Consider the following 27,931-nt stretch of genomic DNA (forward strand, 5'->3'; position numbering starts at 1 on the left):
GAATTAAACACCATTAGTTGAGCGAAAGTAGAGATGCTTTACCGCGATTAGTGTGATTTTTCAGAAAATTCAAAGTACATAATGAGTCTCCAATTAATTAAATTCAAATAGAGATATGGAATTGTTAGTTGAAGATATTTTTGATATTATTCGAGAGAAGATATTGAATACTTAAGGAATTTTTAATCATCAACGGGAGATTATTAGAATTTAATAATTAGGAAGAATAAATTGTGTGGGATTTGTTAGGTGAAATCAACCGCTCTAGATCCATTCTTATCATTTTTTTTTTTACGCTTTTAGATTTTTACGTTTTGTATTCGTAGATTTATTTTTATTAAATAGTTTAATTTAATTCAGATAGTAGAACATTCCATTTATTTTCGATTTTCCAAATAGTAATTAATTTAGTGAATTTAGGTATTCAATAACATAGTTAATCCCTGTGGGCTTGACATTCATTTTCTAAAAACACTTTACTACTTGTTACGATTCTGTGCGCTTGCAGATTATTTTATGCGAACAGTGAGTGACATGTTGCGAAGTCTGATTGGTGACACACGTCATAGCTTGATTGGTCTGCTTATGTCATCACTTACACATGCTCGATTGCATATGTCATCGTTTACACATGCTGGATTGCTTATGTCGTCGCTTACATGCGTTGATGTGTGATTGGTTTTTGTATGACACTTGGCAAATTTTTGTTGGTTTTTGAGTAGTGATAGCAAAACCTAGCAGCAATATGTCGCGCTTTGTAATTAGTTGTATTTTGTGGACTTGGTAGTATGATGTGTCAGCTAGTGATAGGTCGGGAATTTTCCTTTTTTACAGTGTTCTTTCCTTAACAAGTGGTATAAGATGTTGTATATATAGGTATATACAAGGATATGTTGTAATAATGATGATGTTTGAGTTTGAAAATATTGTTTCATAAAGTTGATAAAATGAAAATTCAAAGTTAAGCATTTTCGATTGGTTGAAAGTTTGGCTCGATCGATAGAAATGGTAAAGAAAAAATCCTGGAGTTTCTAGATGGTTCGATTGCTATTCGAGTCATGTTCGATCGATTGAATGCTCTTTTCGATCGAAAGAACCTCTCGATCAATCGAAACTTGAAAATTGAATTTTCTGCAGAATTTTTCTAATGACTGTTCAAAAAGGTTGAAGAGGTTTCAAGCCTTGTGAACGGTTTTATGAAACATTTTAACTCTCTATACGTGCCTTTTGATGAAATATAACTCTATGGGTATAAATAGAGGCTTATGTATACTCCACAAAAATAGTAAGTTAGACAAAAACACAAGAAATCCTGTGGTTATACTCCAGAATTGCTATCTGTAGAACCCAATATCTTGGTTGTATTCTAGAGACAAATTTGCAATAACCTTTTAGCAACAATAGTGTGGGGGGCAAATATTGTCTAAGGAAAACAATATTGTGCCTTCAAGTTATTTATTTTCCGTTTTTCTTTTGTGTTAACCTTGTTTTTCCATTATTACTTTGTATAATATCCCTAACATTAGAGCCAAGATGGTATGCAGCAAGGTTACAAGGTTTTGAGGGTCCTTTTTGCCACTAGAATAGGAATAGGGTGCGTGTACTTGGAGCGTGCACACATGGTTCCCTACACATGGACATGTAGGGTTCCTATGGATGAGAAGTATATTGCATAACTGTTGCATGCAACCAATGTTTCACAACAAGTGAGATCAATGGATGTGTGCTCCCCACCAATTGTGAGGCATTGATTGCATGCAACTAATGTATAAAATAATTCTCCCCTAAATAGGGGTGTGCATGGGTAGAGTTTGAATATTTTTCAACTTTTTCGGGTTGATAAATATCCAACCCAACCCAACCCAATTTGTTTCCATTTCATCATCAAGTTTAATATATAAAAAAAAAAAAAGAAAGGATTTTTATTCAACTATTTAAGCCCATTATTCAATAAAATATTACAATGTATACAAATGAGCGTAATATTTATATTTTATCAAAACTAAGAATAGAAATCTCAAAATAATTCAAATTACAAATTTAATCAAAATCAAAATCCAAGATAAAGCAAACTAAAAATTTGAAATGCACATTTATTTTTTTTACTATTAATAGCATGGACTGTGGGTTGACTTAGGTTACATGGATTCGAAATTTTACCTTCCCAAACTCAACCTAACCCAAGCTTAAAAGAATTTTACAACCCTACCCAACCCAACCCAACCCATCAACCCATGAAAAATAAGCATAAGATATCGATTTGGGTTCAGTTGAGTTGGGTTATTGGGTTGAATGCACCGTCTCTAGAATTCCGAAGTGATTCAGTAGGTTGTTAGTACCTATTATATGCTTTGTTAGAGGTCAATTTAATTATTATCATTACCTCATCATAATTATACATATGTAGGAAGAGGATGCACAAACATCATTTCAACATTTGTTTTTTGTGTGTGGAGAAAGAACATCATTTCAACACTAATTGAAAGGAAGAAAGGAAAAAAAAGCATAATATTTCATGCCAGTGTTTACATTTTATGTGTGTGTATAAACATGTTGTGTTTACACATTACAATTATTAAAAGAAAATATAGATTAGAAAAAGGATAGGAATCGTATAAGAGATTTCATTATCTTGCAATGATGAAGTTGTCTGAAAAAAAAAAGAAAAAAAAGGACCAACAATACATGGACAGGAAACGAGCTCAAGTGTCCCTATTGAACTCCAGAAACGAAAGTCAGGAGAAGTCACCTTCTGAAAATTGCATTTTTGGATTATTATCAGGTTTTCATGGGGCTGGGGCAAATCATGAGACTCTCACTCTATTTTAATAATAATTAAATAATAATAATTTTTATATAATTGCTTGTTTAGATGCAAAACTACTAATTAATTATCTGACATCTCTTTTTTAAATTGATAATATATTTAATTCACTTAATATTTTTTAAAATGTTATATTTATTAACTAGTAATTATATATATATATATATATATGATTTTTTTTTAATTTGTTAACAACTAGTATATTATATATCAATAAAGCAACAACTATACTACTATCAATAAAATAAAATAAAAAGAGAAGTTCTATCTAATAAAAAACGTGACCACCCCCAACTAATGATAATTAAAATAAAACCCATGCTACACCACCCCCAAACTAATGATAATTAAAATAAATATGGACTGTGTAAAAACTTAAAGCTAAGCTAAAGAAGAGTAACTGAATAACTCTATTTTATCAGAATCAAACCCTGGTTTCTTTTTGTCTCCTACCACTACCAAGGGTACATAAAACAAACACAAAGTAAAGCTAGTTTTCACCTATAAAAACTAGCAAGGAGAGAGAGAGAGAGAGAGAGAGAGAGAGAGAGAGAGAGAGAGAGAGAGAGAGAGAGAGAGAGAGAGAGAGAGAGAGAGAGAGAGAGAGAGAGAGGTTTTTTTTATAAAAAAATTATTTTTTTAACACAACTCTGAAAGGAATGGAGAATGTTAGGATATATGTGTTTCACATGTTAAGAACATATGTTATGATTTTATGTAATTGGCTTATCCTTTGACAAAACGCACTTTATTTGTATTTGGGTAGATTTAGGATGTGTTTAAATACTTCAAGAAACCATATTTCAAGATCAAGTATTGAAACCTTCAAGTCTGTCTAAGAAAACAAGTTGATAATGCAAATTCATTAAAGCTCGATAGCTGGCTTGATAGCTTCATCTATCAAGCTTAAGAAAGCTGTTCAAAGCCCGGTGTGCTCAACACCTGCTCGACAGCTTCTCGACACCTCGTATCTGTCGAGGTTTAAGATTTTCAGAATTCAAATCTATTTTTCTTGGGATCCGTGAATATATCTTTGGGCCTTCTTTTCTCCTAATCCTAGACATATAAAAGGATTGTTTTAAGGGCCGTCAAATAGTTCACAAGTTGCACAAATATTGAGTAAACTCTGTTCGAGCAAATTATGACCAGAAACGAAGTTCTTGCCCTAGTTCATTTCTTTCTCTTGAAGAAGTTGCTGTGTATATGCACTGTAGGGTTTTGTGACCAAGTATTTTCTTGATCTTCATCGTGTGAATGAACTAAAGAACTTTGCAACCAATAACCTTCTTAGTTGGTGATTGAAGTCGTGTACTGGGATCCGCGTAATTGGTTAGTCACGTACTTGGGAGTCGTGCATCAGATGGGGGAACTATCACTACAGAACAAGTCCAATTGGATATTGGGGTAAGGGTTTAATTGTAGGTTGGTAAGATACTTGGGATTCCTTTACTTGTAATCGCTTGTTGTGATAATAGTGGAGTTTCGGGAGTGATGACCTGAAAATCATCCGGTGGGGTTTTTGCCGTTAGGTTTTTCCCATTCGTAAACAAATCACCGTAATATTTATTTTTCGTTGCATAATTAGTTTATTGGTGATTTGTTTGTGCTACCACTTTTTTGCATGATAAATTGATTAATTAATAACTTGGCTAATTAATTAATTAATTTCTATCACAAGGAGTCATTCAGTTTGTGGCCTATCAAGTGGTATCAGAGCAGGCACACTCTGATTAGGGTTTAATCTTTGCTGTGTTGATCCATTGACCCCTGCTTGTCATGGATAGAGGACAGTCATTAATCATACCTCCTTTATTTGATGGCATTAACTATGCATACTGGAAAGTACGCATGAGAGCTTTCTTGCAGTCTTTAGATGAGAAAGTGTGGCAAGCTGTAGAGATAGGCTGGACTAAGCCTACAGAAGCGCCAGCCGACTGGGATGATGCCAAGATTAAGGCGGCAAACTTCAACAGTAGAGCATTGAATGCATTGTTCAGTGCAGTCACCAATGAGGAGTTCAAGAAGATATCCTCAACTGAAATTGCCAAGGAGGCTTGGACCATCCTCCAGACAACCTATGAGGGTACAAAGGCTGTAAAAGATTCAAAACTTCAGAGGCTCACTACAAGCTTTGAAGAGATAAAAATGGAAGAGAATGAGTCATTCGATGAGTTCTATGCCAAGAAAAAGGACATAGTAAACTCAGCCTTCAATCTTGGGGAAACCATTCCTGAACCCAAGATTGTAAGGAAGGTGCTTAGATCTTTACCTGAGAGATTTCATGCCAAGATTATGGTAATAGAGGAATTAAAGGATATTGATAAGATTCCTTTGACTGAGCTGGTTGGAAACTTGTAAACCTACAAGCTAGGGTTGACAAGGATTGGCAAGACAGGTAAAGGCAAGAGCATGACACTAAAGGCCAAGAGCAGTGAGACAGATGAGTCTTCTGATGATGAAGATTCCAAGATGAAGTCCTACATCACCAGGCAGTTTAAGAAGTTTATGAAGAACGCAAATGGAAAGGGTTTCGACAAGGACTGCAGGCAATCCAGTTCTTCTTAGTTTAAAGGCCAAGACAAAGGGAAGAAGGATGCTAAGGAAGGTGGTCAGTACACTGTTCCTGAAGGACCTAAGTGCTTTGGCTGTCAAGGCTTCGGTCACATGAAGCATGAGTGTCTTACATATCTCAAAAGCATTAGTAAGAGCAAGGCACTTGTTATTACCCTGAGTGAAATTGAGTCTGAGGATGATTTTGACAATGAGGATGACGAAATCTTAAATGCCTTCACGACCACTGTGGATCCTACTGATGGGATTGTTGAAGATGTGGTTGAAGAGGAGGAATTGGTGGAATCCAAATTTGAGAAGATGGATGATCAAGATGACATCCATATAGCCTTTGAGAAGTTGTACAAGCTTTCTGAGAAGCATGAGAAACTATATAGGCTAACCACCAAGAAGCTCAGTGATGTGGAACTTGATCGTAAGGAGCTTTCCACAAAGTTTGATGAAGCTAATCAGATTATTGGAGCACTGAGGTTCGAGAACAATTTCTTGGCTGAGAAGACCAAGAAGCTTGAAGCGAAACTGTTTCAAGTTAGAGCTCAATTGGAGAGGACTTCAAGTGCAAAGCTTGATGATATGCTTAGCATTCAGAAATCTGCTTCAGATTGAACAGGTTTAGGATATGGTCTTTCTTCCTCTAATACTGCTTCTAGTAGTATTACTGTTTTTGTTCCTCTTGCTAGTAATGTTAAAATTGAGAACAATGAGATTAAAACTGAATTAGCCAGTGAGAAAAGAGACAAGGGTAAATCTATCTTAGGAGCACCCCCTAAGCTTGAGAAGAAAGATGTTAAAAACCCTAGGGCTAAGAAGGCTAACTCTTAAAAGTCTAAACAAAAAAAGCAGCATCTCTGTCATCATTGTGGAGCTGCCAGTCATACTCGACCAAATTGCTACAAGTAGCTTGCCACTCAACAGAGCAACGACATGATAGCATCTGGGAACCAGAATCAGCTTAAATCCTCTCTTGCTCCCTTTGGAGATCTTCTCAAAACCTTCATGTTCCTTTCAAACTTGAATGGTTTTTCTCCCTCACCATTGGTTCAAGGGTTTAATCAAAGGAAAGGTTCTTCCAAGATGTGGAAGGAAAAGGGCTCCAAGTGATTTTGTCACTTTTCTCTTTTTTTTGTTTTGTTTTTGTTTTTGTTTTTGTGTGTGCATTACTTATGTGTTTTGCTTTCACGTTTTGAGTCAGTCTAGCTTTTATGCTTTGGTTGTTTAACATGTTTTTGTTTGGTTATTTTTTAGTTTTGCTTTTGTTTTGTTTTTCATATAAAAATAAAAATAAAAAATTGAAAAATTAGAAAAATACAAAAATAGTGTGTTTTTTGTGTACATTGGTACATGTGTACCTTGGATGGCCATTGAAACAAAGTCTTCTAAAATTTGTATCTTTCGTAGCTTAGATGAGCATTTCTATGCACAACTAAGTAAGTGAGTTTTGTGGCTCGTGTTTGTGATGAGTAAGATTAAGTTGTCTCTTATACTTAACACTCATATCACTCTTTTTGACGGGAAGGACTAGAAAATCCTAAGAGAAAGGCATAAATAATCATTTCACCACTGTTGCCCGCCAATCATAATATGACACCTGTATGCTTCGGCATAGCAAAAATGCAGTGTCAATGACATTTATGTGCTTAGGCATGGCAAAATTGGAATGTCAAATATCATTGAGTATTTCTTTTCTCTCTCTAATATGCCCATGCATGATATGCTTAAAAGAAAAATATGCAAAGAAAAATCAAAAGCAAAAAGATAAAAAATGCTTTAAATATGATTGCAAGCGTGTATTCTAGGAGATGTGGGAGTTATAGGATGTACCTCGAAAGTGATAGTCCCCATCAAGCAGTTATGATTGTGTGTGAGTTAAAGTGATTTTCTCATATTTCAAACCGTCATAACATGTATACACTTATGCAATCTTGTGATGTTTTTCACACAAAACATGCAATATTCTTTGCTATTCTTGATACATGTGTAGGTAAAATGTGATTTGGCTATCACAAGGTTTTACATGTGTTAATGTATGCTCATTAAACTATTTTGACTTGTTTTTGAAATATAAAATTGGTCAGACTTGTTGTGTGTGTGTGTGTGTGTGTTTCTTTTTGAAGATCCATGTGCTTAAAATTTTTATTGAGAGATGATTTTGAGAGCTTAATATGTTGATTGGATCATTGGTTGAGTTGTATGTTGGATTGCATTCATGTCTGTGTTTTTCACATCTTGAAAAACTGGTTTTAAATGCTGGCTCGACACCTCCTCGATACCTTGCTGTCTGTCGAGCTTCTTCAGTTTTTTCTAATCGCAATCACGACAGCTACTCGATACTTGGTGGATCGATTGAGAATGACTCTACATCCTCGATAGCTTCTCAACACCTGGTGGATCGATCGAGCTTCTGTTCTTGGTTCTGTTGGGTTGTTCCTCGACACCTCCTCGATACCTCAGCTTTCGACGACCATTTTCTCGACACTTCCCTCGACAGACATCTCGATACCTCTCGATACCTGCATCTGTCGAGATTTACTGCTGGCACTATTTAAGCTCCCTGTGCGATCCAGAACTCATTTCACTCGATCTCTCTTTCAATACTTCTTTGATTTCTCTCCCAAACGTTATCATCTCACTTCAATCTTTGTTCCTCAAGGTTTCTTCAAGCTTTTTCAAGAATTTCTTTACTTGGTAAGCTTCTAATCCTTTCACATTCATGCATTTCATGTTTTGAAACCTAGGTTTTGGGGTTTTTGAAAAATTTTGGGGTGTTTCAAAATTGATGAGTTATTATTGAAATTTTGGGATGGGTTTTCACTTAAATGAGTTTAAAACCTCATACATTGCATCACATTAGCATTATAATGGTATTGTCATGCATTTAGAAGTGTGCTATCTGTTTGTGTGCTAATAGGTTTGGATTGGGCTGAGCCTATGATGCAATTTCTTTTGCATGTCACATGTTCATGCATTTTCCATGCATACGTACTCTTTTTCAATATACTTGTTATATTTGAAATGGCTTGGGACTTTTCTGATTTTCTTTCTTTTCTTTCCCTCTCTTTTTGTTTACGTTAGTCGTGTCTATGGCACCTAAGCATAAATCCACTCTAGCCTGGAACCCTCTTCATTCCGGAGCTTCTTCATCATCTGATCCTACACTATCTCATATTCGGTTCCATGATGATGATGCCTTCAAGGCATTTTCGGAGAACTTTTCTAGATGAGGCATTCATTCGGAACGCCAAGTCATTCTGTCGGACTTTGCTGACACCGACCTTCCCTCTATCATTCACAATAGGGGATGGGAGTCACTATGTGACGTCCTGGTCACCTGTCCCTAGTGCTTATCCAGGAGTTTTACTCCAACATGCACGGGATTGATCGTTCAGTACCTCTTTTCTTCACTCGCGTTCGAGGTACGCGCATTCCTATCACACCACAACTTGTTGCGGATGTGCTTCGGGTCCCTAGGATAGAGTTTCCTGACTATCCTAGTTGTGAGTGTCTGAGGACTGTGTCCAGGGATGAGCTCATATCTGCTTTCTGTAAGCACCCTTCTGCTTGGGGTGAGCGTTTGTTTACGCCATGTCGACCTTTTGCTAAAGATCCTAGATTCATGAACATGGTGATGACCTTTGTTTTGCATCCACTCTCTCACTATAACTCCATTACAGAGCCACGTGCTCGATTTTTGTTATCTTTTCTTGAGCATTTTACTATAGATTCTCTTCTTATTTCATTCTGTCTATTATAGATGTTCCTCTAGATTCGGCGTCCCGTGATAAGCTCATCTTTCTTTCCGCTATCACGAGGATCTTACACCATTTTTGCATTCTTTTTCCCTCTTTCGACCATTTCACCATCATGTATGCCATAGATTACGCTACTGTTAAATGTAGCGAGGCCCAGCGTCGGTCACGGCAGTCGAATTCAGCAACTCCTCCCTCCTGTTCAGCTCCATCCCATTCTGCTCCATCCACATCCGCTCCTCCCTCTTCTTCGGGCAATGTTACTTTAGAAGACATCATGGTGCAGCTGCAACGCATGGATGCTCGCCTAGATACACTCTTTACGGAGTTGTATCAGGTGAACGTTCGTGTCGGTCGTATTGCACGGCGACAGGTGTCCATGGGTGGTTTTGCTCCTGAGGCTACTCTTTCACCACCTTCTCCCGTGGCTTCTGATTCTGAGGATGAGGATGATGATGATGATGGTGATGACAATGATACTTCGAATGATGCTGATGGAGATGCTAGCTCTACCGATAAGATGTCTACTTGACACTCTTACCCTTTGTCACTCGTGACAAAAAAGGGAGAGTAGTTTTGGATATAAGAGTAGTCATTCTTAGGGGGAGAGTTAGTATAGGACCATTTTGTTAGGGGGAGTGTTGATATGTTTTGAGGGATGTAGTGAGGATAGTATGTATCTTTTCTTTTCTTTCTTTTTAGATACATTATTCTTGTACATGAGGTCTTGTGACCATTTATAGACATACTTTGTACTTATCTCCTTATTTATGTTGATGTATGTCTTTCTTTCACCTACCCCTTCATGTGTTGTTTCTTTTCTCCCTTAATACACATGTTTCTTATACTTGTATGCAATCTATTATTTCTATTTCACACAAAGATACCTTGATGAGTTTTGTTTAAAAGTGTTTCAGAAATACAGGTTGTCAAAGTCTACTTGCCATAAACTCTCTTCTTGCAAAGTTTTTCAAAAGTTTGTGTTAGGATAGATTTTATTCTATTCAACAAGTGAATATGAGTTGAGTGATTTATGATTTCTCTCATATGTTCATTTGTTTGTTGTGGTTTTGTCATGGATTGCCAAAGGGGGAGATTGTTAGGACATATGTGTTTCACATGTTAAGAACATATGTCATGATTTTATGTAATTGGCTTATCCTTTGACAAAACGCACTTTACTTGTATTTGGGTAGATTTATGATGTGTTTAAATACTTCAAGAAACCATATTTCAAGATCAAGTGTTGAAACTTTCAAGTCTGTCCAAGAAAACAAGTTAATAGTGCAAATTCATTAAAGCTCAACAACTAGCTCGACAGCTTTATCTATCGAGCTTAAGAAAGCTATTCAAAGCTCGGTGTGCTCGACACCTTTTATCTGTCAAAATTTAAGATTTTCAAAATTCAAATATGATTTTCTTGGGATCCGTGAATATGTCTTTGGGCCTTCTTTTCTCCTAATCCTAGACATATAAAAAGATTGTTTTAAGAGCCGTCAAACAGTTCACAAGTTGCACAAGTATTGAGCAAACTCTATTTGAGCAAATTGTGACTGGAGATGAAGTTTTTGCACTAGTTCATCTCTTTCTCTTGAAGAAGTTGTTGTGTATGTGCACCGTACGGTTTTGTGACCAAGTATCTTCTTGATCTTCATCGTGTGGATGAACTGAAGAACTTTGCAACCAACAACCTTCTTAGTTGGTGATTGAAGTTGCGTACTGGGATCTGTGCAATTGGTTAGTCACGTACTTGGGAGTTGTGCATCAGAAAGGGGAACTGTTACTACAGAACAAGTCCAATTGGGTATTGGGGTAAGGGTTCAATTGTAGGTTGGTAAGGTATTTGGAATTCCTTTACTTGTGACCACATGTTGTGATAATAGTGGAGTTTCGGGAGTGGTGACCTGAAAATCACCTGGTGAGGTTTTCGCCGTTAGGTTTTCCGCATTCATAAACAAATCACCGTGTTATTTATTTTCTGCTGCATAATTAGTTTATTGGTGATTTGTTTGTACTACCACATTTTTGCATGATAAATTGATTAATTAATAACTTGACTAATTAATTAATTAATTTCTATCACAATGGGTCATTTAGTTTGTGACCTATCAGAGAAGAAGGTCCAACACAACTATAAAGAAGAAGCTTTAAAAAATTACTTTTAATGCTTTAAATATGGTTTGTGGCAAAATTTCGAGCAAAATTTTCCAAAGAATGAGGTTTAAGATATCTCGTTTTTATATTTATTTCAGTTTATTTTTTTTTGGTAAAGAGAAAGAGAGAGTAAGTGATTTTCTAGCTTCTATGTGCAAAAGACTAGAAGTCCTACACTCTTGAACTCCCGCATAGGGAAAACCAACCATTGGTTATACATTAAATGAAGATAATTTTTTATTTTATTTTATAGAGAAATACTATATTCACAATATTTTCACAACAATTTCATAATAAGTGACAGGTTGTTATGAATTGTTATTGGTAAAAAAAAAAATGATTTCAGCGGTAAGTTTAAATTAAAGCTAATAACAATTTATTACTTATGATTTATTGTAAAAGTATTGTGAAAATATTATGAATGTAACATTTCTCTTTTTTAAATGAGTGATATGTTTCATCAATCACAAAAAATAAAAATATTTATTAGGAGGTCCAATCATATTCATTGCTAATAATTTATTAGATGAAAGATAAAAATTGTGGTAATTTTGGTATTTTTATTTTTAAAAAATATTATTTTTTATGTATTAACTAATAAATGTTTAATTAATACTCTGACATCCTTATTGCTTATTGATTAGTAGCTGGGCCTTTTTACATATGGGGGCCTTAACGCAATTGCCACAAGCTGATCGAAAGCCCATCACTTCTGACTCCGCCTCGTTCGTTCCCAGGGTAAACCAGGTTGGCTAGTTTATATTTGTTTTCAATGTCACCCTTATGTCCAATCTTATCAAAAGTTGTTAACCCCTCTCTAACAACATTGTTTTGTCTCATTTTACAATTTTTAATCCCAAAAAGCTTCTCGTTTTTTTAAAGAAAAATTAAGATTTTATCTCTTTCACTCTCTTATTTTCTTCACCACCTCCCTCTTTTCGTCTTTTCCAATTTTCTCCCTACCAGATCTTTGTCACGTTGAGGATGTCACAGCAGATGAACAAAAGGTGTTCACATAGCCATCCTTTCAATAAATCTAAGGCTATAACTTTTCCCACAACTTGATGAAGTGGTTAACTGTGAGTGATAAAAAGTCACTTTATAAGCTCACCACTTTTTTTCCACCACTCGCAGTCAACTACTTTAATAAGTCGTGGAAGAAGTAGGGTTATAAATGAACCAATTCATTCATAAACAACTTAGGCTTAACTCAATAAAGAAACCCATTCATGTTTATTTATTTATACACAAGTCAAGCTTGAGCCTTTGTTATAAGCTTGTTTAATAAATGAGTTGAGCCCAAAAAGAAAAAAAAAATTATTCATGAATAGGCTCGTGGACATTTGGGCTCGATACAAAATAAGTTGAGCCTAGACTCATTTATGAGTATGATAATTATTGTGTTGGATCGCAAGCTCAAAACCTTTATATTGAACTCAAGCTCAGCTTGACTAATAAATCTAGGCCAAGCTTAAACTTTAGACTTTTTGATAAGCTAGAATTCAAACATATTTGTGTTTTAGGCTCATTCATGCTCGTTCATATTTTTTAATTGATACAAAGCTAGTTTATGTTTGTTTATTTACAAACAAGTCAAATTTGATTTTTAGTTTTAGGCTTCTTTAATAAATAAGCTAATTCCCCAAAAAAATAAATTGTTCATGAACAGACACAATACAATATAGGTTGAACCTAGACTCGTTTATTTTACCCTTAAGTGATTTGATTCTCCAAATTTACCAAAATTTAAGAATGCTTAATTGGGAACTAAGGGGAGAAATAGATCTTTTATGGTATTTCTTAATCCAGGAAAATTATCTCTTCTATTGGTTTTGAAACTCGGACTGTTCAAAGAGCCGAAAAGTGGAGAGATAAGGTTTTTGGGCTCTCGATCCATTGAAATAATTTATGCAACAACTAATTAGGACAAATCAATTTATTTCATGTAATATTCCTTATTTTTCCACGTTAGAAATGTATTTTTTTTTTTTTTGGATTTCAAAGCTCAAATTGACATTTTGGCATGGAAATTGAGGTCAAACAAAATACAGTGTCAACATCTCCCAGTTTCTATTTCTTTAACCTTCTCCTCTAGTTCTCTCTCAATATCGATTCCCCTCTCTCACTACTTGTGTCTTCAGTGATTCACTTTTCACCACAACACAGAGGTGACTCCAATGAGACATGGGAAGGTTGTTACAGCTCTAGTAATAAATTTTCCCAACCAACATGCCTAAATCAAATGCAATAGTGACATGCAATACTAAGAGATTGGCATCATATCGGTCCTTGCAGCAGTGCGATTTGAGGATCTCTAATGTGACCTCTGCCATGACAAATGAGCTAGATTTTGGTGTGGTGTTGGTGGCATGGTGGTTTGGGTCTCATATTCACTAGATCTTGGGTTCTTTTACATCGAGTTGAGATCTGTGGGCATATGGATGGGTTTTTTTGGTGGCTTAGGTATTGGGTAATGGGGTTTTGTTGAGTGGCAACTATAGTGGTTTTTGGCGATGGTCGGGATGAAATTGTTGTTGTGTTGTGATGTAGTATAGGGGTTTGTGGTGGCGGCAAGGTGGTTGAGGGTGGTGATGGCAGTTGGGATTTTGTCTATGGTGTTTTTTGTTTGGCTTGAAAATTTGAGTTTGCATATGGGTGGGTTTATGGTTGAGAAAGAGAGAGGATAGGAGTTGTGGGTTGGTGGTGGTGTTGTGACTTTAGAGTAGAGATTAGAGTGAAAGAGATGATATGACAAAAATATTAGTAAAATATTAGATGAAGAAATAGTATTTGAATAAAATAAATAGTAGAATGAAAAATTTAATGTTGGTGTTTTTGAAAAGTAGTTATGCAAAATAGAAAAAGTAAGTTCTTATACTAAAATAAACAGAAATTTTTGCACATATAGGTGCGAATATTTTACTATCTCTAGAGCTGCAAGAATTGTTTCCAATAGTACTTGATTCATAAAAGGGGGGAAAATGGGCATTTTGGCCCTAATTTACAAACTATGCAGCAAAATGCCTATGTTTTGAAACTATTTTGCAAAATTTGAGCTTTAGTTTTGAAACTATGTTTGTTTATTTATAAACAAGCCAAATTTGAACTTTAGTTTTAGGCTTGTTTGATAAACAAGCTAAGCCCAAAAAAATAAATTGTTCATGTACAAACACAATACAAAATAAGCTGAACCTAGACTCGTTTATTTTAACCTTTAGTGGTTTGATTCTCTCAATTTACCAAAATTTAGGAATGCTTAATTGGGAACTAAGGGGAAAAATAGGTCTTTTATGGGTATTTCTTAATCCTGGAATATTAACACCTTTGTTAGTTTTGAAATCCGGACTATTCAAAAAACCGAAAAGTGGAGAAGTAAAGTTTTTGTAGTTAGATCGAGGTAATCTAGTCTTAATTGTATATAAATAAATTAACCAAGACATATTATGTAACCTCTAGAACTGAGATTCTAGCCCTGCCAGTAGCGAAATTCTAACAACTTTTCAAGTCCTGCCAATAGCGAGTGAAATTCTAACTACTTTTGACAAAACAAAGAGGTGATTGGTGGTAGTGGAACATAAAGTGAAATGGTAAGATTGGAGTAAATATTTTCCGAAAGGTATTGTTTCAAAGAAATTAATACAGAACTCAATTAAAGCCAATAGAAGCATTAATTTTCATCGATTCAACTTGTTATTTTGTTCTCACTCAGCTCCCTAAATAGGGTTAGGCTTGTATCTAGTAGCCAGTTCCATTGGATACGTTAAGATGTGGACATGTGTCCAATTTTGGACACGTATCTATATCCTAGCGTGTCTAGTGGAACTAGCCACTAGATAGAGGCCCCTCCCCCCTAAACAATAGAAACTTTGTAATCATTAATTAATACATTCTCACATTTTCTTAGCAGCCAAAAAAAAAAAAAAAAATCATATTAATAAACAAACAACACCTTAGCTTTGCTTTAGTATTGTTTGCGTGGCTTTTGGTCATATGTTGCATTTAATTCTCAATCACAATAGGGAGCAATTGGAAAGGTAATGTTTCATTTACTTTTTTTTTTTTTTTTTTGGGTAATGTTTCATTTACTTCTTTATTATTATTATTATTATTATTATTATTATTATTATTATTATTATTATTATCATTATTATTATTATTTTTTTTAAGTTTCAACTTATGGCGTCCGTTAGTTATCATCAAACCGAGACACCAATCAGTTCTTGGTGTAGGCGGAAATTGAATCTCAAATCTCTTTTTCAACCATTAGAGACTTTACTAATTAAATTAACTAAAATCCACTTGTTTTATTTAGTTTAGTCAATCATTTTCAAGCTTAAATCTATAGCATTTTTGAAAATGGTTTTTTTTTAAAGAATACATTTCCATGGATTTTTGTACTAAAAATTCTTTTGATGGCCAAATTTCATGGCTTTTTAAAGTATTTTTCAAGAAATCCAAATTTTAGAGCTCTTGAGACTTCATTTAGAAAATATATCTATAAAATGATTTTGTTTTAAAATATGTTTTAGAGTTTTATTTAGAAATCAACTTCAACAACCTTTTTGATAGCAAACTTTAAAGCAAAGCTTTCGGAAGCTTTTTGGAAAGTATTTTGTAAAACAATTTAATAAAAGCCTTTTGAAAACACTTTTTATAGAGAGTTCCTTCGCACCAAGCCTTTTATTTTTTGGTGGGATTGTGTTTGTGATGATAACTAAAAAGCTAGCATATCAACACTTCCACCCATGAGAAATCATTCAAGGATTACAAAAGTTCAATATATATATATATGGAAAGGAGATAAAAATCACACATTCATCTACTCTGTAACATTAGATCAATATCCATATAGCTATATACATATGAATATCAAGATCAAAGGACTTAAATAAATAAATCATAGGTGCATATATCTCAATATCAAGATCTAGATATTTAAACACATAGAGTATGAATATATAAACTAAAAGTATACAATGATCAATATAGATAAATTTATTCATAAAAATCATAGATCCACACCTTGGTTAAAACTCTATACCCCTGGATCTATCAATATATGATTGTGTACATCAAGGTGTATGTGAGAATATAGGAATATATGGAAGCAATAATATAAGAGCATAGTTAATACATTAATCTAAGCTTAGAAGCTTACAGATAATATACTATTCACATAGCATACATAAAGTATTTTCTCAACCAAAAAAAAAAAAAAGCATACATAAAGTAAAGAAAAGTATGAAATTTCTTTACTTATAAATGGAAATCTAGACTAATAAAGCAATAAAAGGGGGTATGAGGCTTACTTTAGGGGTGATTAGAAGGCTAAAGAGGCCTTAATTTATTGCTGGAAATTTTAGGAAAAGAGGATTGGATATCTTAGGAAAAAAGATGATAGGTAAAGATTGATGATCAAATAAATGGGGAATGGGGGAAATATTTAAAGGGAAATGGGTTGGCTATTAGGCTCAACCCTACCATGAACCAGGCATATGGCAGGGCTGGGCTGGGTCTGCTGGCCATCTTATTTTTCTACAAGCGTCTAGGCCTTTTCGGTCCCCATTTTCTACTCTTTCGGATCTTATCTTTGAGCAGCTGTTTCGAAGTCTTCTAGAACTTGGATTTTTGTGTTTTTGTGTTTTTGCAATCCTTAAAAAGTTCTTGCAGTCCACTTTCTAAAGGTTCCAGCCTTATTCAATTAGCAGCGGTCACGAAGATTAGTCCAGTTGGAAGAAGGGTGTTTCAGCGTAGAAATTTGCAAAGCCGATTTTTTCCTATATTGTGCATGCGATATCTCTTAATCCAAAAACGATATTGTCGAGCCATTTTTTCTTTGACATACATAATTGATCCTAATTCAATGATATTCTGGATTTTTGCATAAATTATGGCTGAAACAAAATAGTTGTTTGTGTGAAGACGCCCCAAAAAACAACTTTTGGTCCCCCCCCCCCCCCCCCCCCCCACCCAAAAAAGTGACATTGGAAGGATTTTGATGCCTATTTTGTAAATATGTTTGTTTTATTGTCCCAATACTCTGATCTAGCAAGTTGGAGGCTTCGGAAAATGGTGATAAAATCATGATTTTGCATAAAGCTTCTACTTTATTTTATTTATTTATTTTTTTTATTCTTTTAATTTAAGTGGGGGGTTTTGCCATCCATGCTAAATTGAAGTTAACCATGAGACATTTTCAATGACTCCTCACTTGAACCAATTTGTGGAATTTGTGGTCGTTTGATTATAATTTAATCGAGATTAAACTATAATCAAACATTACAAAAATGTTTGTTTTTTGTTATTAAAGATTCAATGTTTTCATAATATCTTTCTCATTTGAACTACAATTTGGGCCTATGAACTATCATTTTAAAGAGAATTTCATGATCTTTAACATGATCACAAATTTATTATGATTGGATAGTTGAAATTTTGGTCAAATCTTGACTAAACCTCGATTAGGGTTGGTCAAATTTAGTTAAAATAAGTCAAATGGTTTGAAATGATGATTAGGTTAAAGTAAACTGGAATTTGGTGGTTAGATGAATTTGGAGCTAATTTAAATGTCGAACAATTTAGTCAAATTCAATCAAACTTAGTTAATTAAAATGAGTGGGCTCTCAAACCATTGAAATAATTTATCCAACAACTAATTGGGACAAATCAATTTATTTCATGTAATATTCCTTATTTTTCCATGTCAGATTTTTTTTTTTTTTTGGATTTCAAAGCTCAAATTGACATTTTGGCATGGAAATCGAGGTCAAACAAAATACAGTATCAACATCTCCCAGTTTCTATTTCTTCAACCTTCTCCTCTAGTTCTCTCCCAATATCGATTCCCCTTTCTCACTACTTGTGTCTTCAGTGATTCACTTTTCACCACAATGCAGAGATGACTCCAACGAGACATGGGAAGGCAATTACAGCTCTGGTAAAACATTTTCCCAACCAACACACATTAATCAAATGCAACAGTGACATACGATACTAAGAGATTAGCATCATACCAGTCCTTGCAGCAATGCGATTTGGGTATCTCTAATGTGACCTCTGCCATGACAGATGAGCTAGATTTTGGTGTGGTACTGGTGGCATGGTGGTTTATGTCTCAGATTCACTAGATCTTGGGTTCTTTTCTGTCGAGTTGAAATCTGTGGGCATATGGATGGGTTTTTTCTGGTGGCTTGGGTATTGGGTAGTGGGGTTTTGTTGAGTGGCAACTATAGTGGTTTTTGGTGATGGTTGGGATGAAATTGGTGTTGTGTTGTGATGTAGTATAGGGGTTTGTGGTGGCAGCAAGGTGGTTAAGGGTGGTGACGGCAGTTGTGATTTTGTTTGTGGTGTTTTTTGTTTGGCTTGAAAAATTTGACTTTGCATATGGGTGGGTTTATGGTTGAGAAAGAGAGAGGATAGGAGTTATGGGTTGGTGGTGGTGTTGTGACTTTAGAGTAGAGATTAGAGTGAAAGAGATGATTTGACAAAAATATTAGTAAAATATTAGATGAAGAAATAGTATTTGAATAAAATAGACAGTAGAATAAATAATCTAATGTTAGTGTTTTTGAAAAGTGGTTATGCAAAATAGAAAAAACAAGTTCTTATACTAAAATAAATAGAAATTTTTGCACATATAGATGCGAATATTTTACTTTCTCTAGAGCTACATGAGTTGTTTCCAATAGTACTTGATACATAAAAAGGGGGAAAATGGGCATATGGCCCTAATTTACAAACTATGCAGCAAAATACCTCTGTTTTGATACTATTTAGTAAAATGCCCATATTTTTGAAACTCAATTTTAACAAAATAGAGTTACAAGTGGAACTCGACATTAGCTATGCATATTTTGCCACTTAAATGTTTTTGAAAATTTAAGTGAAACTTCCACTTAAAAATATACATATAACTCGATTTTGTTAAAATCAAGTTTAAAAAACAAGGGCATTTTGCTAAATAGTTTCAGAATAGGAGGATTTTGCTGTATAGTTTGTAAATTAGGGGTAAATGCCCATTTACCCCATAAAAAGATCACTAGTTTTTTAGTTTTGGCTATGACATTCATTGTATATTTACTTCATAACCAACTTCGCTAATATATTTGAAGTTTGGATTTACATTTTAAACATTATAGAATTAATTTCTTTAATTTTATACAAAAACTATGATTAACAATGCCATAGAATATTTATGAAAACATCTAAAATCAAGGAAATAAAACCTTAAATTATAATCTTCAAAAAATTACATAATAAAAATTAATAGGCTAAACCCATGTTCTGTTCTACCACACCAATGGAGAAATATGATCTAATGGTATGAATATAGATGTAAACATAAGAGTATAGCCTTCTCACAAGACAGTTTGACTCTTCACTCACCAACGAGGAGAGCCTCCTTAATTAATCTTTCAAAGTTCTTATATGATGATCCTTCAAAATCAGTTGCTTCCATTGCTTTCTTCTTCCATTCCCTAGCTTTTTGCCTCATGGCATGTCCTTTTTCCCCTTCCATCATTTCCTTAACAAGTGCTTCAATCTCATGACGCCTCCACACCCTCGTTAACCTCCACACCAATCTCCCAAGTGGTACAAGCATACCGACAATTTGTCTGTTGCTCGGCAAAGAAAGGCCAACAAATAATAGGCATGCCAGCAGATACACTTTCTAATGTAGAATTCCAACCACAATGTGTTAGGAAAACCCCTATGGATGGGTGTGCTAGCACTTTATCTTGGGGGCACCAACTTGTTAGCAATCCCCTATCCTTAGTCTCCTCAAAAAATTCTTCAGGCAAGATTGCTGAATCTCCCATTACCACATCAGGCCTAACTATCCACAAAAATGTGTGCTTGCTATTCGCAAGACCCCATGCAAACTCTTTCAAGTGTTGGTTTGACATCACAGTTATGCTTCCATAATTTACATACACAACTGAGTTGGGTTCCCTTTTATCAAGCCATTGGAGACATTTGGAGTCTTCTTTCCATAAGCTTGAACCTTGAGACATGAAATGGCTCTCAGGTACATGCCGACCTAGTAAGTGAAGTGGGCCTATATTGTAAACATGAGGGAATTTGGCTAAAAGTACTTCTAGGACTTCATGTTCAAACTCCTCAAATGTATTGAAGATGATCGCGGAAGAATTTAAGCAATTTTGTACTTCTGATCCCATAAAATCAAACATCGTTTCAGTAATGTCAGTGGTTCTAATAAAGGTAGGGAGGTCCCTGAGCCGGATGTTTTTCATTCCCGGGATCCAATTTATTGGTTTATCAAGTGTTCCATCATTTTTGAAGCTTTCGTCTGTAACAAAATTAATATAAAACAGTAAGTCTAGAATTACAACTATTCTCATAAATTGTTGATGCACTAAGTTGTTAACAATTAATAATAAAATGGTGTCAACAGTGAGTCTATATGAAAATCAATAATCACTTCTCAACTCAACAATATTGAAAATGTTTTTTAAGTAATATTGAAAAATATAGTTTATACTTTATAGCATTACTCTAGACAAGGACAGATCCACGCTTGGACCAAGGGAGGCCAACCCATAGCCCAATGCCAAACCATCCTCCCCATTTCAATATTTTAATTTTTGTTAATAATGCATATTTAAAATTTTTCATCATCCTCCCTTGACCCCTTCGCCCCTACACCAAACCCTCCCTCTCTTTTACATTTTTTTTTTCCAAATTTATATTGTATATATTGTAAATGTTTTACATTTGTTGTAATGATCCAATGAAAGCAATAGCTATGTCTGTACTTATACTCCAAATGACTAGTTAAGTTGCAATTGGCGCTTCTCATAATCATTTATAAACCTAAAATCCACCTAGTGAATATCTAATGTTGGACTTTATATGCACCCACACAACACACACATGGTGTTATACCATGTTTGTTCTGATATAAATATATATATATATATATATATATATAAAATATTTGTAATAACTTGAAAAGAGCACTAGTCACTTCTTTGTTTACACCCCAAAAGGACTATTCAAGTTACGATTAGGAATCTTCATAATCACTTATAAACGTAAGATCCACCTAATATACACCTAATGTGGAACTCAGTGCATGCCTATACAACGCACGCTTAAACAATCAAATCCAATCAAATATGCACAATTTGAGGTATCACACTTTTCATCTTAAAAAATAAATTAGTCCAAATAAGTTTAAAAAAAAAAATGTTATAGTCTAATGTGTGGCCATCCTCTAAATAAAATAAAAAAAAATTAACGTAAAACATTTTTAAAAATCGTTTTTCAACTTTTAGTATTTGTAAAGAAGATTCTCTTTCTTAATCGATTGAAAATTATAAGGTTTGTATATTTTTTTTATTTATGATTTCTTTTTGAATTATATCAAAAGGTTTGTAAGAATTAAAATATCATTTACTTACTAACTTGTTTATAGAGTAATTGTACTTATAATTACTCATTTTGTTTTTACCACAACTACAAAAAAAAAAAGAAAAAGAGAAGCATTTTCAATAATAAATATTGTGAAAACTAAGTTTCATAATCCAAATTACTATTTGATTTTGTACTTCAAAAGGAAAATTATTCTGAATTTAGTATATATAAACAATTATAGATTGTTTTTGTGATTAAAAAAAAACTAATTTTATTAGGACAAATGATTGATTTAAAATGTCTTGAGAAACAATTATTTTATGTCTATTTTTTAATTTGCATTTTTCTAATATTGAATGAGTGCTAGTTTTTTATTTATTTATTTATTTTTATATAGGATAGTAGGATACTTAGTCATGAATTTCATTATATATATATATATATATATTTTTCACGTTTTAGCTCCCCAAACCTAAAATCCTAGCTCTATCTTTGACTCTAGATTATATGTTTTTATTTTTATTTATTTATTTTTATACAAGATAAAATTTCTACTCTAATCTAATCTAAGTGTATATGTGTGTGAAGCTCTCTCCTAGATACTTGAATCCCGTCCCTTACCCCCCATACCCCACAAACACTTATATTTGTAGAGTGACCATCACACCAAGGGTGTGCAGTGGTTAGATTGTATGCTTTTAGAAAATATTGTTAGAGTGATTCTTAATATTTCAACTTTTACAAACCGAAATCTTCTTGATATGAAAAGATTGCATGTCCCATATGTAATTTTTCAGTATATTAAACATTTTTCTTGTATCTTGTCAACGAGAATTTAACTTTGTAAACATTTTTTTGCGACATAAGATCATTACTACTCATTACTGTAGTAGAAAAGAATAAAATTATGATCACAAAACAAAGTTGGAAATTACAAGTCCCATTCTCATAATATAAATGATGGCTAGGAAAGTTAGGAATTGTGATCCCTTAAGAAATTATTCTGATTTATAAGCTACAGGTCTACACAACAAAGTATCCCTCTCCCGTTCCTTAAACTTTGATAAAACAGAATATGATCTTAGGTTTCATTACGATGAGGATAGATTTATCTAATTAATTTTTTTTTTTTTTTTTGAGAATCATCTTAATTTAGTTAATGCTTATGAAAGGGTTCAATTTATTGATCAGCAATTAGCTACACAGAGTTTCATAACCGTATATACAATTCCTTACTCTCATTAATTAGACCAAAACTAGATTTCTTATATAAAATTTCCCTGCTATTACTATATTTAACGGCTACGTCTCGCTTTTCTTTGATTTCTCTAGCAGATCATAGCATAACCTTTTTTTCCCCCTTATAATCCACATTCGCCAGAAAATATTAAACCAAATGCGATATGATGACAATGACAATCAACAATTAAAGGTAACTTTATATATTCAAGTAAATAAAGAGAAAAAAGTAATTTTATACATTATTTATCCCATGAACAACAGAAAATCTATCATGCATCCCGCAGGAGTTAGATCTCACATGTATTTGATACATGTATGCATCCACCCTCTAATATGGTGTGAGTATCGCATGTATCCGATACATCATACATGTATATATCAACTCTCTTAAATGGGGTGGGACCCACCCCATATGAGGGGGTAGATTAGGGATGGACCTAGGATTTTAAGCTAGTAGGGGCCGGAGTAAAAAAATATATATATATATCCAAATAGACATCCATATAGTATTAAAAAATTATATATACTCAAAATCGTTGTTTCTAAATATATTAAGATGCAATCATTTACCAACAAAGACAAACAAAAACAAAATAATGTCTTTTATTAACACTAGGTTGTCTAGGATTTTTTTTTTTTTTGAAAGTTAGAGCATTCACATTGATGGTGTTAAAAATTTTAGCTTTTAGCACCTCAAAAAGTTACTTTATCTATTTTACCACATCACTTTACAATACACCTAATATTAAATGTTCTTTTTATTTTTATTTTTTATAACTTCATTTAAAATAATATAAACAATTCATTAAAATAATAAAGGAAGCAAAAGAATTTGAGTTTTTTAATTGAAGGAATAGATATAATCTTAATTAAATATTGTATTTTATTTTTAATAACTTACTACAGTCAACTGGTATTTATACCAATTTATTGTAGTTGCAAAAAATTTAGCTTTAACTTTTCCAATAACACATAATTTTTTGGTTCTTTGGTAGTAAAATAGTTTTTTTTTTTTTTTTTTTTTGGGGCTAAAATATAATCACCATTGTGAATATTTTTATTGTTTTTGTTAAGTTTTTTAGTTAGATAGTTGCTATTTGGATTTGACTAGTTAAGCTTATTGTGGAGAAAGGGGATCTAAAGTTTTGAAAGGGCCTCACTAAAATATATATATTGTAACTAAAAAAAAAAAAATTGGAACCAGGGTGGGCCCGGGCTTCCTTGGACCCACACCTGGGTCCGTCCCTGTGGGTAGATACACATTTTTGATACATTAATACCACTTTTTTTTTTTGGTCAAGATACATTAATACCACTTCCTAGACAGAGATTGCTTTTGTAAAATAGACATGTTATTATTTCTAATTTTGCGGACTTGACTTTGAAGTAACAAGTAGTGAAGTTATTTTGCCAAAAAAAAAAAAAAAAAAATTGTGATAAGTATTTAGTATGCATACTGTAGGACAAATTACTCTCACTCTTTGACAAGAGTAAATATCTCTCTTATAGAACAGTACACCACTCTGACTCTTTGATGTATCTTACACATTTATGAGACCCCATGTTATTTAATTATTGAAACGATTAAAAAAAAAAAAAAAAAGGAAAAAACAGACCTCATGTTATTATGAAATGAGCATTCCGTAAGGCAATTTTATAAGATAATTTTTCCCCTTATAAAAGAAGTTGCGTTCATGAAATATAGCAACCCACTAAAAAATATCATGAATTTGTTTGATTTTGTTGTAGGAAGTGGAGTTTAAGTTGTAGGGTTTTGTTGTAGAACTTTTTGGGATTATAAAGAACTTTAACTAGAAAGAAATTTAACATTTAGAGTATTTGACAAACTACAAAGCTACACTTTAGAGCTACTGTTATTCTGTGAGATGATCGGCAATGACACCACACCAAATCGGTATTCGACATTGAGAGAAAAGGGAGGAGTTATTTTTGGCAAAGAGAAATATCGAGACGTGGTGAGGGTTCAAAATTTTAACTTAAAATTGAGAGCATTTAATTCACAATTAAGATTATACTTTATGAATTTAATTATGGGTTTGGTTTACTTTCGGTATCTTTTTAACTAGAATTTGCTTTTGTTTTGAAGAAAAACTATCACATCATTCATTAATTAAATAAAATGTGAAAATTAAAACTCATTATCATTTGCTATTATGTATTTAAAACAAAAGAACACCTCCAGTTAAAAAAGTAGTAGAGATAAGCCAAATCCTTTAATTATAGTATACAAAGTGCTAAATGCAGATTTTTTTTTCAAGAATTAGAATTAAATCGGAAAATGTTAGAATTTTATATAATGACAGTGGATAATTTGGATAATTCACCTTTTATTTTTTTTAAAAAACTCCAAACAAATTCTTATAAAATATAATAAAAATTTATTATTAATTAATTATGGGAACATAATATATTGGTTGAGATCTCAGTCTCATTTGGCTATTGCGAACTCACCAATATTTTCTAGGTTTAAAATTTTTACTTAAAGTCTTATGAACAACTTCAGGCTGGATGGCTACTTATTTTGCACTTGACAAAGAGAGTAAATGAAACTTATGAACAGGGGGACTTAGTAAATACTCATTTAGCTATTTAAGCTTAGAGTGGTAAGTGATAGAGATACTCAGTAATTACCATCTGAGTTACAGTTCAATTAATAAAGTTGTTTATAGTCATCTGATTGGTAACATTGGTGTGGTTAGAAAAATATGAATTTAATCTTTAACAGTTATTCTAACAAAAACAAAATATTGTTCAAAGTACCTTTGAATGGAAGAATGCCTCTTTTGATGAGTTCAGTGAAGTTGAGATATCCCATGAAGCCACAAGCTGAGGCAGTCCAAAACTGAACCTCTGGGATGCCTAATTCTTCTCCAGCTTTAATAGCAAAACTCATGATGCCATCAGAAACTATGCAAGTAACCAAAGGCACTTCAGAGGATGAGTTGAGCTTAAGCACTAGCTCTTTGAAAGGGGCCAAACAGTTCTTTCTTGTGGAATCACATAGTGCTGGGATATCTTGGGTTGCATCACGATCGGACGGTGGCAACCCGTCTGGTATTGTTGCAAACTGGAAATCAGGTAGCCCCTTTATGTATTCAAGTCCTTTGGATCGGATTAAGCGTCTGTGGTTGAACTCAGTATTGACAAAGGTTATATGGAAGCCCCTTGAGTGAAGGAGCTTGGCTAATCGCATCATGGGTGATACATGGCCTTGTGCTGGGAATGGGACACATACTGCATGGGGCTTTGTAGCTGGAACTGAACCCATATCACTAGCAAGTTTAAGCTATATTTTTTGTAAGGAATCAAATTTAAAGGGCTTGTCATGATACCTTTAGGCTCTATGCCATTTTATAGGAAAAATCTGTAGCATTAGGCTATTAACCTATAGATTTTTTCAGTAAACTCATCGGCGGGGAAAATTATTCACTGTCACATAAGAGATAGTAGTATTACTATTAATTATTCGAAATACTGTATAATCAACGTAAGCATGTCTCCTTTAATGTCTTATGCAATTATTGCAATGACGCAAGGTGGCCTAGCATGAAAGCTGGTTCCGTACAATCATTGTGTGCACAGAACGTGAAAGCTGGTGGGTTGGGATTTGGGTAGGGGTGGTTGGTTGGATAAACTTTTGGTAAATGGATGGTGGTGGTGGTAGCCGAGCTTCGATGCTAGGTTGCTATTGGGTGGTTGAGCTCATATGTGGTGTTTGCTGGAGATAAAGGCAGAGGAAGAGAGGAAAGAGAGAGATGGGAGAGGAGAGAGAAAGATTAGTTTTTAAAGATTATTTAACGTTGTAGTTTAAATTATTTTAATAAGTTGTATCTAAAAATAGAAACTGGAATATTGGATGAGTTGTAAAATGAGATGGTAAAATAGATAAAGTAGGTTTTTAGAGTGTAAAATAGAAATTTTTTGGCATTTCGGATGCTAATGCTCTAATAAACTCATACGAGAACTAATGAAATTGTGTCTATAGCCTTAACTTTTTCTCTCCCCCCCCTTAATGTTGACAATAATCAAGCTCTCCACTCCATCTCAACACAATTGCTAATGATGCTCCCAAGTCCCAAAATCTTCTGAGATAATATTTTTCTTCTCCTAAATGTTCAAAGTAATATTAGTGGTTACCTGGTGGTGGTATATTGGTACTACAATTAAGTGATACAACAAAGATCTAAACTTCCAATAAACTATGGATAAAGCTGTAAATGAACCAAGTCATTCATAAATAGTTCAGGCCTGATTTTATAAAAGGCTCATTCATGTTTATTTAGTTATAAACAAGCCAACCTTGAGGCTTCATTTTAGGTTTGTTTAATAAACGTTCCGAGTAAAAAAAAATGTTCATGAACAAGGTTGTAAACAATATGGCTTGATAATAAAAAAAAAAAAAAAAAAAAAAAAACAAAACAAAACAAGCTTAGGTTCATTTATGGGGTTCATAATAAATTTAATATGATCTTAAAAAATAAACTCATATCTTACTAAGCCTTTGATTGATTGGGGGTTAGGACCAAATGTTCAAACCAAATAGACTTGATAACATGCTTAATATGAACTTGATAATATACTTGAATTAGATCTCAAGCCTGGCTAATGAATCAAATAAAGCCAAGCCAAGCCAAGCCAAGCTCAAGCTCAAACTCAAGCTCAAACTCAAGCTTTTGGACTTTTTGACAAGTTCAAGCTCAAACATAGTTTGTACGCTTGGTTCAAGCTCAAACCAAGTTTGAACATTTTACATTTGTTGTCCACCCGAGCTTGAATATTCAGTACTCAACAAATCTTAGCTTGTTTACAAAACTAATCGTGGATAGATGATCTACCATATTTGTAATGAATTTAATTTATACAAAGATTCCAGTAATTAAACTTGTGTTTCATTCTCAAAACTTGTTTCTTAAGGAAATATTAGTAATTGGACGGTAGTGGTACATTGGTACTAGCATCTGGTAACAACTTGCTTAGATGGAGGGAGAGGAGAGGA

General features: G+C 33.6%; 1 protein-coding gene and 1 long non-coding RNA gene across 6 annotated transcripts in view; one reads left to right on the forward strand and one right to left on the reverse strand.

Annotated features, from left to right (window-relative positions):
• LOC126732400 (linamarin synthase 2-like) overlaps positions 1-26,635 on the reverse strand; it is an 83,606-nt gene extending 56,971 nt beyond the window's left edge. Inside the window, exons 1-2 of one of the 5 annotated variants that reach the window (XM_050435234.1) lie at positions 25,696-26,635; positions 19,866-20,605 (exon numbers count right to left, since the gene is read on the reverse strand). In XM_050435234.1, the coding sequence (XP_050291191.1) occupies positions 19,866-20,605; positions 25,696-26,203 (1,248 nt within the window). In that variant the 5' untranslated portion in view covers positions 26,204-26,635. The remainder of the gene's footprint in view (positions 1-19,865; positions 20,606-25,695) is intronic. The other 4 variants (XM_050435231.1, XM_050435235.1, XM_050435233.1 and 1 more) reach the window with 4 other exon arrangements.
• LOC126732403 (uncharacterized) overlaps positions 1-27,931 on the forward strand; it is an 87,329-nt gene that overhangs the window by 9,209 nt on the left and 50,189 nt on the right. The window lies entirely within an intron of this gene.

Source organism: Quercus robur, chromosome 6 (genome assembly GCF_932294415.1).
Source record: "Quercus robur chromosome 6, dhQueRobu3.1, whole genome shotgun sequence".
NCBI classification, from domain to species: domain Eukaryota; kingdom Viridiplantae; phylum Streptophyta; class Magnoliopsida; order Fagales; family Fagaceae; genus Quercus; species Quercus robur.